The sequence below is a fragment of the Dermacentor silvarum genome, chromosome 10, assembly GCF_013339745.2.
Source record: "Dermacentor silvarum isolate Dsil-2018 chromosome 10, BIME_Dsil_1.4, whole genome shotgun sequence".
NCBI lineage: Eukaryota > Metazoa > Arthropoda > Arachnida > Ixodida > Ixodidae > Dermacentor > Dermacentor silvarum.
The window spans coordinates 12,786,781-12,801,271 of NC_051163.1; the positions used below are offsets into that span (position 1 = coordinate 12,786,781).

At 48.5% G+C, this 14,491-nt stretch overlaps 1 protein-coding gene across 1 annotated transcript; it reads left to right on the plus strand.

Annotated features, from left to right (window-relative positions):
• Positions 1–236: 236 nt before the first annotated feature.
• On the plus strand, positions 237–10,840 carry LOC119466194 (WAS/WASL-interacting protein family member 3-like). Its single transcript, XM_037726683.2, has 6 exons — positions 237–390; positions 1,111–1,254; positions 2,391–2,534; positions 4,546–4,686; positions 7,329–7,469; positions 10,778–10,840. Exons 1-6 carry the CDS (start codon positions 244–246, stop codon positions 10,838–10,840), a joined length of 780 nt encoding a protein of 259 aa, XP_037582611.2. The 5' UTR covers positions 237–243.
• The last annotated feature ends 3,651 nt before the right edge of the window (positions 10,841–14,491 follow it).

Sequence of the window (14,491 nt, forward strand, 5' to 3'; positions counted from 1 at the left end):
ATTAATCTGTCTGTTGTTCTGATTACTAAAATGCACATTAACTGTAGTTTCAGAATGCATATGTAAAAGTTCAGATGCTCATTTCTTGGCCAATCCCCCGAAGTGGGTACGAGCCATGTGCTGAGGACATCATCATCATCAGCTCGATCGCCTGGCTGAGAGTCTTAGGCGCAACTGCAACGCAACGCTCTACATCTACGTCCCAAAAATAAGATAGCGCAGGATCTTAGTTGTCAAGCCGCAATGTCTCGCGCCCAAGATAACCCAGACAAAGCTCAGCGGCCTACGGCTGGGGCAGGTGGCCAAGGTGGAGCTGGACGCGGGCTGGGACCAGCAGCTCCGGCGCAGAAGATAGCCCTACCCTCCGTCACCGGGAAAAAACCATCGGGGGTAAGCGGCTGCATGGCAGTGATATCTGCAACACTTGGAGTAAGCACGAGGGACCGATACGTGAACTACAATCCGCAGCGGTGGCTCAGTGAACACATGGCATTCAGCTGCAGAGAACGATGTGGCGGGTTCGATTCCCGCACCATCGGGTTCGCGGCCACATTTCGCCAGGGGCTCAAGTAAATAACGCTCGTGTACTTAGATACATGGGCCTGCTATAGGACCTTAGGTGGCCAAATATATATCCGGCCCTCTCTATTATACGTGACATATAGCTACTGCACAGATCTGTCGCGTTAAACCCAACAATTCAATTTACTTTAAGCCTTCTTACAAACATTGTTTGAACGAACACCTCCTTCATGCATATCGATACACTTCTACGTGTTCTTACTTGAGCCATCAGCCTTTACGGCAGGCCACTATGGTAGAAGAAACAGTAGAGACATCCTTGTCCTTCTCATAGTTTATACCAACATGTCCTGAGCGCACGTTGTTGCGGGGCCGACTACACATGAAATCTTATCTAAATTAGTTTGCCTAACAATTAAGCGCCCCCTCATTCTTTGTACACACTCTTACAAGGGAATGCCCCAGAAGGCAACACCCTGTCTCTTGTGGTGCGGGTCGCTGTTAACTTCTACGCGTTTTCAATGTAGCGGTCGCGTTTTTGAATCGCGTCCCACCGAATTCCACTCAACGACAGTTCGGTATTCACAGGAGGCCGGGAAAGCCGTGTGCCCGCCTGCGTTACCTGGCCGGGAACTAAGAAAGCCGAGTCCTGCCAGTGCCTTCAAGGAGGCCGTCAAGGAGGTCGTCAAAATGGACAAGGCAGTGGCTGCGGCTGCGGCTCAAAAGGCTCAGGTAAACGAAGAAGGTTGGGGGGAAACAGAGTAATGTTTAATGGTCTGAAGACGGCGGAGATATGAGAGTGGCAGAACAGGTCATCAGTGCTGTTACTGACGACGGAACACTCCAAATGCTTTCAGCATAAGCTCCACTGACGCTTTCAGAAGGGGCTCCGTAAATTGTTTTAAAATCTTCACCGCGCGCCGTATGCCCGAGCGCAAGCGTGCTGGGACGCACGCTATCACGGAGAGCGAACGCACTTAATCCCCCACGCGCAAGCAACGAAGCGGGAAGCCAGCGCCGGAGGGAGGGGGGGGGGCACTTCTACTGTGCCAACAACCGCGCTCGTCGCTCGGCCGCACGGTCTCTTATCTCTCCCGCGCGCAAGCAAGGAAGCGGGAAGCCAGCGCCGGAGGAAGCGGGGGGGGGGGGGGGGGGGCGCACTTTTCTTCTGCCAACAACCGCGCTCGTCGCTCGCCGCACCGTCTCTTATCTCCACACGGCTCTGACCTTTATGAGCCGTGCATTCGCGGCTCAGTTCCTGTTGAAGCGATAGACCGCACGTACCTTCGCCCGCACCGGCGTATGCTTCCTGCCAGCGTTTTGACAGTCGTTGTCTGCAGTCATTCAGTGTGATCTCTTCATGTTTGTTTGTGCGCGCTCACACCACGCTTGTTGCTTCAGTTAGTAATAGTTTAAGACACACAGAACATTTAAGGCGCATATGTATATACAGGCTGCTCCAGCTAACTTGTGCCAAGCATTTAAAGCAGTTAGGCCTATGCTAACCAGCTCAGTGTTGTGAATTGTCCCTTTGAGTAGCTTAAAGTATACAGCCCTGAACAGCCCTTGCATTGCACCAGGTTTTAGGATTGAACAATTGAAATAGCGTTTTTAATAGCCTTAGTGTCCTAGCACTTAAGTAAACACGTTCTCTCGAGGACCATGGGGCTTAAGAGACAAAGACGTGTAGATAAACAAGCTTGTTGCGCTGCGCACCTCCCTCGTCTGCACATCAGGGTCCGCTTCACTTAAGCGCTATGCTGCCAATATCGGCATGAGCCAACTGTCCTAAAATGTTAAACTACTGAAGTTCTTTCATTTGTGACCGTGTATGTCACGCCACGTGTCTGCGACCTCAATTCTCACAGGCGCCCCCGAAGCCACTGCCACCGCCTCAGCCACCTACGCTTGGCCAGGACCGGAAGAAGGCGAGCCTCGTCACAGTCCCGGTGCCGCAGGTGGCCGTGAAACCCAAAATTGTGGCATCGCAACCTCCAGCAAAATTGGCTCAGGTGAAAACTGAGGCAGCAGGTGAAAACTCTTGATGCAGGAATCAAAGCAGCCCAAACTATTGGATGCATACTGTGGGGAATAACTGTGCGAATACAAAGATATAGAGGCAGAACATACGAGGACACACAGAGTTAGTGTAAAGGCAGACTATGCCAAATTCGCTGCAATAATCATGAACCTGCAAGATGATGATGCTATAGAACCTGCTTGCTCTAGAGGTAATAAGGCAGGGGGGGGGGGGGGGGCGGGAGACTTCTTTCACTGAAGCAGCCCCGTGATGCAGCATGGAAAATAGATACTATTATTATTATTATTATTATTATTATTATTATTATTATTATTATTATTATTATTATTATTATTATTATTATTATTATTATTATTATTATTATTATTATTGACAACACCACACAATGAGTATCCTGTACCCCCAACTTCTTGATCCATGGAACTTTATGAAAAACCATTTTGTCATAGGCAATGCATCTGCCCTGAAGCTGAAACATACCTATAATAGGTACTTCAATCTAAGACCACACATTGGTAAACCAAAGCTTTGGCTGAGAGGCGAAATGGCAATCAAATTTAACTGCTTTGCGAATTCCGTGCTCCCAAACCTTTTGCACTAAGTTGCACATGCACGACTACGCCGTGCCTTGACTTCCAGTGCCTGTATCTGTGATTATTATTGCATCGACTGGCGATAATGTGGCCAGGAGTTTGAGTTGTTGCGCGAGGGGTTGTCTGTGTCATCGGTAATGCGTTTCTTTAGCCGGTCACACAGGGGACACTTTCGTATTCATTACGGTTATACCTTATGACAAGCGGACACATCCATAAGGGTTTTCTAGAAATATTACTCCTGTTCAAGATTCCGGGGTTTGATCTACGCGCGTTAGTGTCAGTATTGACGTGATTTGTGCACTTGGTTTTCTCCTCACACGTCCTTGCGTTTATGGTTATGATCGTGATTCCAAAACACATCGATTATTGGTGCTGGCTGTGTTATAAATATCGCTTCTCTCTACCACATTGCGGGAGCGTCATTGCTGTGTGAAATTTAAAGGAATTAAGCTATCTTAGCACTTGTGCCCTGAAAAAGATAAAAACAACCAGTGCTTACATTTTTGTTCTATTTTGCATGTTCTTTTCCGTTTTCTATCGACAGACCAACGTACGCTCAGAGGACCCTTTTTATTAGAAATCAATGTCAAGTAAGTTCTGCAGAAGCTCACAAAATTAAGGTGCAGGAAGGTTGTTGAAAGAACAAAATTGTCATCCAACTGAAAGTATAGCATGATACTATACAGCAAACCGATGCGTATTTCTCATAAACAAAGCTCTGCAGTAGAAGAAAAAATCGTCCTGGTTCGGGAATCGAACTGGCGACCAACGCATTTCTGGGCCGGTTTACTCTAACGTCTGAGCAAACCAGGAAGCTAGCAGACTGCAGGATGAGGCTGGATTGAATATTTTAGCTTCAGGCCAATCACTTCAATACAGCGTAGAAAAATCACTAGATGAGACATTCACTTCATCGGAAAAAGTATATTACAACCACGAATAGATTTAGGGCAAAGAAGACAGCTTACACATATCTGACTTCAAGTCAGGTTCAAGAAATTTGAGCCAACGGTCAACGCATCTTGACCGCTAACTTGGCCACCTTATATATTTCTTCCTACGTATACTGATTGTACCATGATAGACGCTGTGGATAAGTTTCAAACGTACTGCTTTTCGTCGACTTTCGAGCGTTTCCCGCGGTTTTATTTTCTCTATCATGCCTTGGCTAACATTTACGGTACGCACTATGTTTCAAATAAATGTACTGTATAACATCTTCGTTAACTGGTCTGGCGTGTTGCATAGCCGCGGTTGTCTATGGGATACTTCTGTGGCTGGTCTTTTTTTGCCCGCAGCAACCAATGAATACATATTTGCAGACATTGCAAATTTTGCGGCTGCCTTTTGAGTATTGCACCTTAATACACCGCCTTGCATGCACAGGAACCTGCAAAGTCCAAGCCCCAGCCAACGAAAGACCGCCGTGAAGGGAAGGAGCTGACCCGGGGCACTCTTACCCAACGGACAACAGATGTGACGAGGCACGATCATGAAGAAGGTGAAGTCACTGTTAAAGAGAATGAGGTGAGACAAAACGTGGAACATTTTGCTGTCGTACTAAGTATCGTTAGCTTCTTAGGGTTTCAGGTTTACTGATCAATATCAGTTACAAATACCGTGCGAAAAAAAAGTTGGCAAACACGGCCCCGAAATAAGAATTGTCGGGGTGACCTCCCGTAAAATTAGTATACAATATTGGTAACAAAAATACAAAAAAATTAGCAATACAATGCAAATAAGTAACAATTGTTTTCAACGTTTTATAGAAAACGTTTGCACATTTAAACGTTTTTACCCGTTTTATACTTCGCAAAAGAAAACATCACATTCAAGAGCAAGAGTACGAAAGGTGCTGTGCAATGTAGGACAGGATGCGTGTTGTTTAAACTGACTTGAATAAGAATAACTTGATAGAATTATGAAATGAAATTCGATAATCACGTGATGCAAATGATAATTATTAAATAATAGTAAATTCTTGGATTTTACGTGCCAAAACACCGATAAGATCATGAGGGTCGCCGTAGCACTGGGCTCCGGAATTATTTTTACCACTTAGAGTTCTAAACACGAGTGTTGTTGCATTTCACCTTCAAAGAATGCAGCTGCCGCGGTTGGGATTGAAACCGCGGCTTTGAGCTTTGCATTGCAATGTCATAGTTTGCAAGCTACCGTCACGGGTGATGCTAATTGGAGAGAGAGAGAGAGAGAAACGAAGAAGGAAAGGTAGGGAGGTTAACCAAGGGCGTGCCCGGTTGGCTACCCTACACTTGGGGAAGGGGAAAGGGGGAGAATAGATAAGGAGAGAAAAGAAAAAAATAGAGGCAGTCATTCGCAGAGACAGTCACAGAAGAATCTCCGCTGTTACAAGCGTTCGTACAATCCAGTACTCTTCACGAACTGCAGAAGGGCTTTTGCGGCCTTTTGCATGCAGGAATGCATAGGCCATGGATTGGAGGCGAATTCAAACAGATATGGGGGTGAATATGACGGGAAATCTTCGTGATAGTTAACAGATACGTTGGGCTGGTGATGTTATGAATAAAATCGGGGGACACACTACGGATAAGCTCCATACTCTATTGTAATTTAGAATAATGAGAAGTCGCCATCTTTTCTGAACCCATTGCAACATTTGAATAAAGCACTCGAATCCACCTCGATATAGGTCTAGCTTAACGCATGTTAGGTCATAGTGACTGAAAAAGCTTGAACGCTTGAGACCAGAGGTTCGTATTAAAAACTAAATTCTGGGGTTTTTACTTGTCAAACCCACGACATGATTATGAGGCACGCTGTAGTGGTGGACTCCGGATTTGAGCACCCGGGGTTCTTTAACGTGCAACCAATGTACGGTACACAGGCGTTCTTGCATATCGTGCCCATCGAATTGCGGCCGCCGGGGCCTGAATTTGATCCCGCGCCCTCGGGTTTAGCAGCGCAAACCAACGGCTTGTGTAGCACTGCAAGAAATATTGTTCAGATCCATCTTACATGTTGGAATCTATGTTCGAGGGAAGCTTTCGTGAACACGTTAATTAAACGCTGCAGATCTGAAAGCGATGCCTACAAAACAATTGGCTTTACTGTCATCTATACGCAACGTGTAATATGGTGGTGCAATTTCTATGTTCATGCACCGCACAGGTCATTAGTTTCATGCATTATTTAAAGTTTATGAACTATGCCGTTAACAGGCTATGCCGAAAAGAGCAGTCCACGCTAATGCAAACTGTGAGACGTCGATGCAGCGATGTGGCGAGGGGGAAAGCGAAATTCGATGTTTGCCGAGAGAAGAATGGTGAGGAGAGTTGTACGCTGTGAGAAGTACGGCGCGAGAGTTGGCGTTTACACGAGAGAAGATTTGTGCGATTGTGGCCTGGTGTTGTCATCTGTTCTAGCCTGGTCAGTCACGGCAACTTCAAAAAACTTCAAACGACCACGGCCATCGCGATGTGACTGGTGGCTTTAGGCACTTCTTTGCGATGTCTGTTAATGTCGAACTAATTGTAACCCGCCGCGGTGGCGCAGTGACCTATGATGTTGCGCCACTACGCCCGAGGTCGCGAGATCGAATCCCGGCCGCTGCGGCCGCATTTCGAGGGGGACAAAAACGCCTGTGTGCCGCGCATTGGGCGCACATTACAGAACCCCACGCGGTCAAAATTAATCCGGAGTCCTTCACTACTGCGCGCCTCATAATCAAACCGTGGTTCTGGCACGTACAACCGCAGAATTCATTCATTCATGTGACCCCGCAACCTCGTGCTCAGAAGCGCAACGACAAAGCGGACTAAGCAACCACGGCGGGTGAATTTCTATTTAGCTCCTACAGCATTTTTTTTTTGGGGGGGGGGGGGGAGTTTTTTTGTTCCCTTTCACATTGCTGGAAAGAGGTACTTCACTCATAAAAGAAACTAATCATGACTCGCTAATAATTTTTAAAAGCTCTTGTGCACGGAAGAGCGAGGTACAATTACCCCCATCGGACACGCGTTTCTCTGATTTCCTGTCAGAAAGCTATTTGGCAGGACAAGACCAGCAGCGGCAGCAACCGCGCTGATCAAAGTCCGGGTGATTTTACTCAGACAGCGTCGCTTTAAATCTCGCATGTGATCCCCGCCGCGTGGGACACGACTTTCACGTCACTCCGTCGTGCTGCGAAGGGCCCGGGCAGGACGTGTGCGACGGCGTCCGCATCTATCCGCTCCACGAAGTCGTGCACGGAAACGGTGATGAATGTGGCGAGTGCGCCGCGCACCGCTTCCAGCCACTCGCTCGCCGATGCCACCGCCAGCAGGAGCAAGGCACGTGGTATTTGTCGCCGCTCGGTGCAACCAACGCCACCTAGATAGCACAAGGCCTGTTCACTCCGATCCGTGACGTCACGCTACCTCCATGGCTCGAATGCCATAGAATCTAATGTGGATGCTCCCGAGTAAGCAGCGGTGATGTCGACGTCACCGCTTTCGTCATGCCTGGCTTGGCAATGAAAATTTCGGGCCAGGAAGCATGACGTCATGGTTCGGAGTGAACAGACCCTGTGCTATCTAGGAGGTGTTGGCGCAACTCGCGTGTGCGGTTTAGGGCCCGATTACTCTGCACGGTCTTCCACTCACCTTGCGAACGCGTGTGGACGTGCGGAAAACTGCGCAAGTCGACATACAGCAGCACAAATGTCGGTGCACTTTTCCGAAATGTTTGCAGCCATGCGCGACTTGTGCAGTTTACCGTGCGCGTGCGGAAGGCCGTGTGGATTTAGCGTAAGTGAAGTCTTATAGACAAGGCCTTTTTTTATGGGTGTAAAGGGGTAAGATAGAGACAGGAGAAACACTCCTGAGGGTGTAATTTTTCCATAGTGTGTAGTACAGTGTTTTCGAGAAATTGTGTGCTCACCTTAGATCGGTTCAACTATAATTGAATGTATTGTCAGGACTCTGGAATAAAGGGGAAAAAATGTTGACGAAGGAGTTGGCATGCTACAGCAGCTAGAGCTTGAAGCGATGCGGAATCAGACATCCTGTTTCCTCACCACAAGTGTAAAAAAGAGACATGTCCATGTTACGTATGCAGCTTCAACATTACTCAACAGGCCATCACAAATCATGCACTTGTGTCTTGAGGCAGCATGTGTCACACTGACAATGATGCGGCGAAAGAGCCGCGGGGTGCGCCTCTATTCCGTATATATCGCAAGTCAGCAAACATTCTGCTTCATGCCGCCACTGACTCGCGACTTTCGTCGTGAAAGTTCGCTTAAAGTACACCAGGGCTTACTCGCCATTGCAATGTTGACTTTATATGCAATACCGTGGTTTTTTACATGAATTTATGGATGTCGGGACTTTGTGCCTCAACAGGGAATCCCGTGTGGTAACGAAAATAGGGAATGTCCTTAGATAGGTCCTCCCTACACGATGACTGAGGCATCTGCAACGGCGAAAAAGAAACTGTTAAAAATTTAACCTCGCTGTTAACTGTTAACCTCGCTGCCGAAACTGCGTCACTTCGACCCCACAGCTCAACCCCAAGTGCACACTGAAGCCAGCGGTGTTGGGCTCGGCGCTGTGCTCGCGCAGCGCAAATCTGGATTCGACGAGTACGTCGTTGCATACGCAAGCCGCACCCTCACCAAAGCAGAGACGAATTATTCCGTTACGGAGAAGGAATGTCTGGACATAATCTGGGCACTTGTTAAATTTCGCCCCTTTGACGTAATTACAGACCACCATGCACTTTGTTGGCTGTCCACGTTGAAGGACCTCTCAGGTCGATTATCTCGCTGGGCTTTGCGGTTGCAAGATTTCGACGTGCGCGTTGTCTACAGGTCTGGCCGCCGCCACACCATGCCGACGCGCTTTCCCGTTCGCCTGTGTCAACCGAAAGCGATGCCTGCTTCTCTGCCGTTGACAAAGTACTTTCGTTCCCAGATGGCTGCGACATGGCTTTGGAGCAACGCAAGGATGCCTGGATTAGTGCTTTTATCCGCTTCCTTTCAAGTCCGTCGACTCTTCCTCCAGCTTCTCGAGCTTTGCGCTGTCAAGCTTCTCACTTCGAAATGCGGGATGGCCTTCTCTATCGGCGTAATTACGTCTCTGATGTAAGTGGTTGCTGGTTATACCTCGACATCTTCGCGGTGAAATATGTTCTGCCTTCCACACTGACCCACAGTGTGCACATGCGGGTGTCTTCAAGACGTACACCCGGCTTCGCTCCAGGTTGTATTCGCGTGGCATGTACACCTTTGTATGCGAGTACATTCGGTCGTGCCCTCAGTGCCAACGCCGCAAGGTGTCTGCTCAGCGTGTGTCTGGCCCACTCCATCCAATCCCGTGTCCTGCCAGGCCCTTCGATCGCATTGGGAGTGACCTGTATGGAACCCTTCCGAGCACGGCTTCCGGAAACCGCTGGATAGTCGTCGCCATCGACCACTTGACGCGATACGCAGGAAGAGCCGCTCTGCTAGCTGCCATGATATAGTACCCTTCATCCTGAAACCCCTTATTCTCCGTCACGGCGCAACTCGCGAACGTGTGTTCCTCTCCGAAGTCGTAAACGCGCGCCTTGGTGAATGTCGCATCGTTCATCGCACCACCACCGCCTACCATCCTCAAACTATTGGTATGACGGAAAGATTTAACCGCACCCTTGGCGACAATCTCTCCAAAGACCTCTGATCACACTGAATGGGACCTTATTTTGTCATTCATCACGTACGCTTACAACAATGCAACCACAGGTGACCACAAATATTTCCCCATTCTTCCTCTTGTATGGCCGCGAACCTTCGACTACCCTCGACATCATTCTTCCGTACAGACCCGACTCATCCGAATGCACGCCCATCTCTGAAGCTGCCCGCCGCGCCGATGAATGCCGTCAGCTCACCCGTTCCTTTACAGCCGTCGACCAATGGCAACAAAAATGGCTGCGGCGTAGTTCAGCGAACCCTGGTTATGCCAAAGTGAAAGCTTGGTTTAGCCTGGTTAATTCTTGGTTTCACTTGGTTAACCTTTGATTTAGCTGTAATTATTATACTTCGGTTTACACTCATCGTTAAGCCAGGTATAAATTACAAGCCGACAAGTCCAAGCGTTTTGTGAGCCGAACGGCTTGCTCTTCCCCAGTCTCTGGCGCTAGCTTCGCGCGCTTCCTCTCCAGTGAAGCAGCTCGCCGAGTATTATCCGTCGGTGGTCAGACGCGCGGTGTAAGAACTCTTGCTTATTCTTACACCGTGGTCAGACGCCACTTGCCCACGACGTCTCAAAGCCTCCCCCTCCCGAGCAACGCTCAGAGAAGACAACCCGGCCTCGCTCTCATCCATGGCGAGCGCTGCGTTCCTTTTAGCCAGGCACGTGGCGAGTCACGTGGTCAGGCGGTGACCCAGCTGCGCGAAGAGTGCATGCGCCAAGCCAGCGGAGCTCGCCGCGGAGAGTCACGTGATGCGTTGCCAAGGCTAGTACGCAGCTGCGGTCAAATGAAGGTCAAATTGCTGGCGACGGCGAAACTCGGCTCGACTAGGTCAGTCAAGCTTTCGCTTTAAAATCTCGACGTGACGATGGTCACCCGCATTGTCGCTTTCTTCCCCACTCCCTTGTATGGCTTTGTGTTCCAGCTGTTCCTGCTGGCCTCTCATCCAAGCTTGTCTCCAAATATCAAAGACCCTACCGTGTTGTAGCGCAGGCATCGCCTGTGAACTATATTGTCGAGCCTGTCGTGCCACTTACGGACCAACGCTGTCGTGGTCGTGAAACCATCCACATACAGCGCCTGAAGCCGTATTACGACCCACCGATACTGTGTTCACCATGAGTCACCAGGATGGCTCCTTTTTCGAAGGGGGAGATTGTAGTAAATGGGAATGCTCGGCGCTGCAGCCACATCGCCAGTCGTCCGGGAGGCGCGAGCTCGCGATTACCTGGGCTGCTCTAGTTGAGACGCTGCCAACGCTGCCTGCTGCTCTTGTGTCTTGTCATTTGTTCACATTAGATATATGTGTAACAGCCTCACTCTTTGATTCCCAAGCTGTAATAAACGCAGTTGCACCACATACCTTGGTTACATGACATTAATTAAACAGTTTTGTCTATTTCTTTTTTTTTTCCTGGCTGCAGATGTCGGAACACGGCTTCACCGAGACACATGTCACAGCAATCGGCACACGCAAGACGTACCACTTCCAAGATCCACCACTCCCGAAGGTTAGTTGTGTTCTCTTAGAATGACAATGTCGTCAGTGCATACATTCAGGTGGCATTAATTGTAGCCCCCAGACAGCAGCCTTACGATCCTCCCCCTTCTCAAGGGAAAACCGTCAGAGATGCGAATGCAAGACGTAACTATACTGCATTTACTTGTTGTAATTAGTTTAAATGGCCCGTAAATGCAAAATCTGGGTGCCAACTAGTCAGCGATTTAGTTATAAGCCACCTGTACCTGTACTTATATGCATATAGTTTAGTCATGGTTTAAATAAAAAACGAAGCATACGGTCCGAATGATCCAACTGCGGATTATTAGCACCCTCCTGTTGAAGCGTCCTGTATGTGTTCCTAAATTAGTACTGAATAATTAACAAACGAAATTAAATTTACGACCACAGTATCAACACAACGTTCGTAGATGACAAGTGAAAACCTCACTTCCAGTTGTTGGCAACGTGGTATTATTTGTGTAGTTCTTTTCTCCATGCTTAAAAGAAAGCTGCTGTGGCTTGCCAGCAGTGGGTTTTCAACGGTTCCGCGGACTTTTAGGCACGCGAAAAAGAGCTATGCAAACAATAACGCGTCGCAAACAACTGAAAGTGACGTTTTCGAATGTGCTTTGCAAACCTTGCCTTGACATTACAGGCATAAATGTAATAATTAAAGAATAATTAATTAGCAGTAGTTACTATATTAATAAGAACACAAAAAGTTAAGGGGCCGTATTCTGAAACGTTCCACTTCGGCGATGTTTCGCCTAGGCGATAATTTTGCCTTCAGGTGCGCCCTGATTGGCTGTTTTAGCGAAATTGGATGAGCTGATTGGCTGGTTAAACCCGACGTCATTCAATCTTGCTCAACCAGCCAATCATCGCGCGGCTGAAGGCGAACTATCGCCGAAGTGGAACGTTTCAGAATACGGCCCCTGGAGGCATCTGCAGGAGGTTGCTAAAAAAATCACCAGCCCTTCCCCTGCCGAGAAGATGGGGGTAAGCGAAGCTTGTCGTATGTGTGTGTGACCTTCGTGGTGCTTTTATTTCTTTCTTTCTCTCTCTCTCTATCCTTTTTTTCTTTCTCTTTCCCTCTTTCTTTCTTTATTTCTCACTCTTTCTCTCTCTCCATTTCTGTCTTTCTCTTTCCCTCTTTCTCTCCCTGTCTCTTTCTTTCGCTCTCTTTCTTCCTTTCTGTCTTCCTCGCTCTCTCTTTCTTTTCATCCCTGGTATGTGCCTGTGAGCTTGGACCCTTTCTGCACTGTAGCCAGGATCGGCACACTTTTCAGCGTGACACCGCCACCACCACCACCGCCGACGCTTGCGAGCCTTATGCTTCGCTTAAAAGCATGCAGTTGGTTTCATCCGGACAGATTCCTATGCTTCTCATTATTTTTATTAACATTGTTCACGTTAGCTGGGACACCCCGTATACAACAGTGCGCACTAAACTTTTTTTTTTTCTCTCTCGTTGTCGCACGTACTGACACTGCGTCGATCGCAGGAGGTGCACGTTGCCGTGGTACTGCTCCTGCTGGCAATCCTGACCGTGGCGCTATTCCTCGGCTACGACGTGTACCACTCATTCGCGCACCTGCCGCGTCGATCGAACGTGACAGCGAGAAGCCAGGCGCCTGTGACGACCACGCCGCTACCGACGCCCTTCTTCATGCGATAGCCCCTCTCGAAATGTCTTCCTCGGGAAGCGGTCTATAGTATTCGGAAAGACACACGTTTTGTCTTGTGTCACTTATTTCGTGCTTTTTGACTACCGTGACCTTAGGCGTGTTCTTGCTCGTGATTTCAAAATTGCGACGTCCTCGCTTGGTCGACGAAATTGTCACAGTGGGAGAATGCAAAATCCAAGAATGTCCGTTCCTCTGTCGAGTTGACTTCACTGCTTGAGAGAGTACGCTACTGACAGGAACAGCCACTAAGGCGACTACGGTCTCAATCTCGCTCGTCACCTTCTTTGCTAACTCGCAGCACGCTTTCGCCCACGAAACAACGAAACGAAACAGCCGTGTGCGCAGGTGTAGATCATGACGCACACATCATGCGCCATGATAACACGGCGATGCGGATGACAGTGCAACTTGCAGCACGCGTTACCGGCGTCACTATAGTTCGTTGCTTATCACCCTTGCGTTATTTCTTATGGCTTGGAAAATGTATGTTCGATTTTGTTGCATCGGTGCCCACGTCACCGTCTGCATAGACATACTACGGCGTCGGGTGTCGCCGGCCGGCGCCTGTTACGCTGGGCCGCTATTTTGTAGCGATGCCTTTAAAGTAATAATGCCTTTTCGGGCTTATCGCGGGCTTATCGCGGGCTTTTCGGGCTTACCGCTACAAAATAGCGGCCCTGGGCCGCGATTTTGTAGCGATGCCTTATGACTTATTTTGGAATAGTCTTATGATCCACCGCTCACGGCCGGCTGATCCCGCTGATAACGCGAGCGGACCGTCGCTCTGACCACTGACAAAGCGCGATAAGCGCGAAAAGGCATTATTACTTTAAAGGCATCGCTACAAATTACCGGCCCTGGTATTAGCAATGCAGCAATACGTATACGCCGCTGATAGATTAAATTGTTATGGTGACACTTTGCTTCTGTGCATGCGCCAGTGTACCTTTACTTCGTATGTACTTTTGCTCTTGTGCTGTACTGTACGTGTGTTTACCTTTATTTTGCCACTGCGCAACCGCGCAGCTCTTACAACAAAGCCATTTTTTGGACGAATCATTCCAGCTGCGGATGCCAGATATGAAGAGTCCTTCAGGAGACTGATTGCATATGGCTTGTTATACCGCAGTGACACATTCTCTTTCAATAACCATTGAAGCCAAATGTAATAGAAATTCGCAAGCCTAATTCGATCCTTTGCGCGAGATCGCGGAAGGAATCCAATGGGGCTCGCGCACTTCGATAACATTTGAGTTCAATCGTCATTAAAAGAGAGCGTGTGACTACGATAGTAAGAGTGTTAGTGATCGGTTTTCTTTCATAGCAGCAGAGCGTTGCCACTCATATTTTGCACTTTCCTCCACTTAGCATGGTGGTCCTGACTTCGGTGAGCAAGCGACTGCGCCGCCATTTAGCACAGGTAGTCACTAACATTCTTAATAACGTT

Excerpts from the sequence above, each read along its gene's own strand:
- LOC119466194 (XM_037726683.2), top strand. The coding sequence starts at position 244 with ATGTCTCGCGCCCAAGATAACCCAGACAAAGCTCAGCGGCCTACGGCT. Across the intron at positions 391-1,110 it reads CCGGGAAAAAACCATCGGGG|GAGGCCGGGAAAGCCGTGTG; the intron begins GTAAGCGGCTGC and ends CGGTATTCACAG. Across the intron at positions 7,470-10,777 it reads CCACCGCCAGCAGGAGCAAG|CTGTTCCTGCTGGCCTCTCA; the intron begins GCACGTGGTATT and ends TTTGTGTTCCAG.